The sequence below is a fragment of the Apis dorsata genome, unplaced genomic scaffold, assembly GCF_000469605.1.
Source record: "Apis dorsata unplaced genomic scaffold, Apis dorsata 1.3 scaffold_98, whole genome shotgun sequence".
Lineage (NCBI taxonomy): Eukaryota > Metazoa > Arthropoda > Insecta > Hymenoptera > Apidae > Apis > Apis dorsata.
In genome coordinates this window covers 102,944-103,181 of record NW_006263396.1, presented here as the reverse complement: position 1 = coordinate 103,181, position 238 = coordinate 102,944, and the positions used below count along the sequence as shown (strand labels likewise).

General features: G+C 33.2%; 1 protein-coding gene across 1 annotated transcript in view; it reads right to left on the bottom strand.

The window, feature by feature from the left end:
• Positions 1 to 238, bottom strand: part of LOC102675401 — a 2,643-nt gene that overhangs the window by 388 nt on the left and 2,017 nt on the right. The window contains exon 4 of the mRNA XM_006612094.2: positions 109 to 213. Within this exon, the coding sequence (XP_006612157.2) occupies positions 109 to 213 (105 nt within the window). The remainder of the gene's footprint in view (positions 1 to 108; positions 214 to 238) is intronic.

Sequence of the window (238 nt, the reverse complement as noted above, 5' to 3'; positions counted from 1 at the left end):
TTCTGTATATATATATATATATATATATATATATATATGTACGTTCAACGAAGATTCAGATAGAATGTTCTTACGATACGATATCTGTACGAGATGTTTATCTCAACTTACGTTTCTCAACGGATTCTCTATCTTCTTCTTAAACATCTTGAGCATCTTATTGCTCATCAATCGACTGTACTCGTCCAACAACGAGCGCAATTTCTGTTGCCGCTTAGAGAAAGAAATATTTGCAACG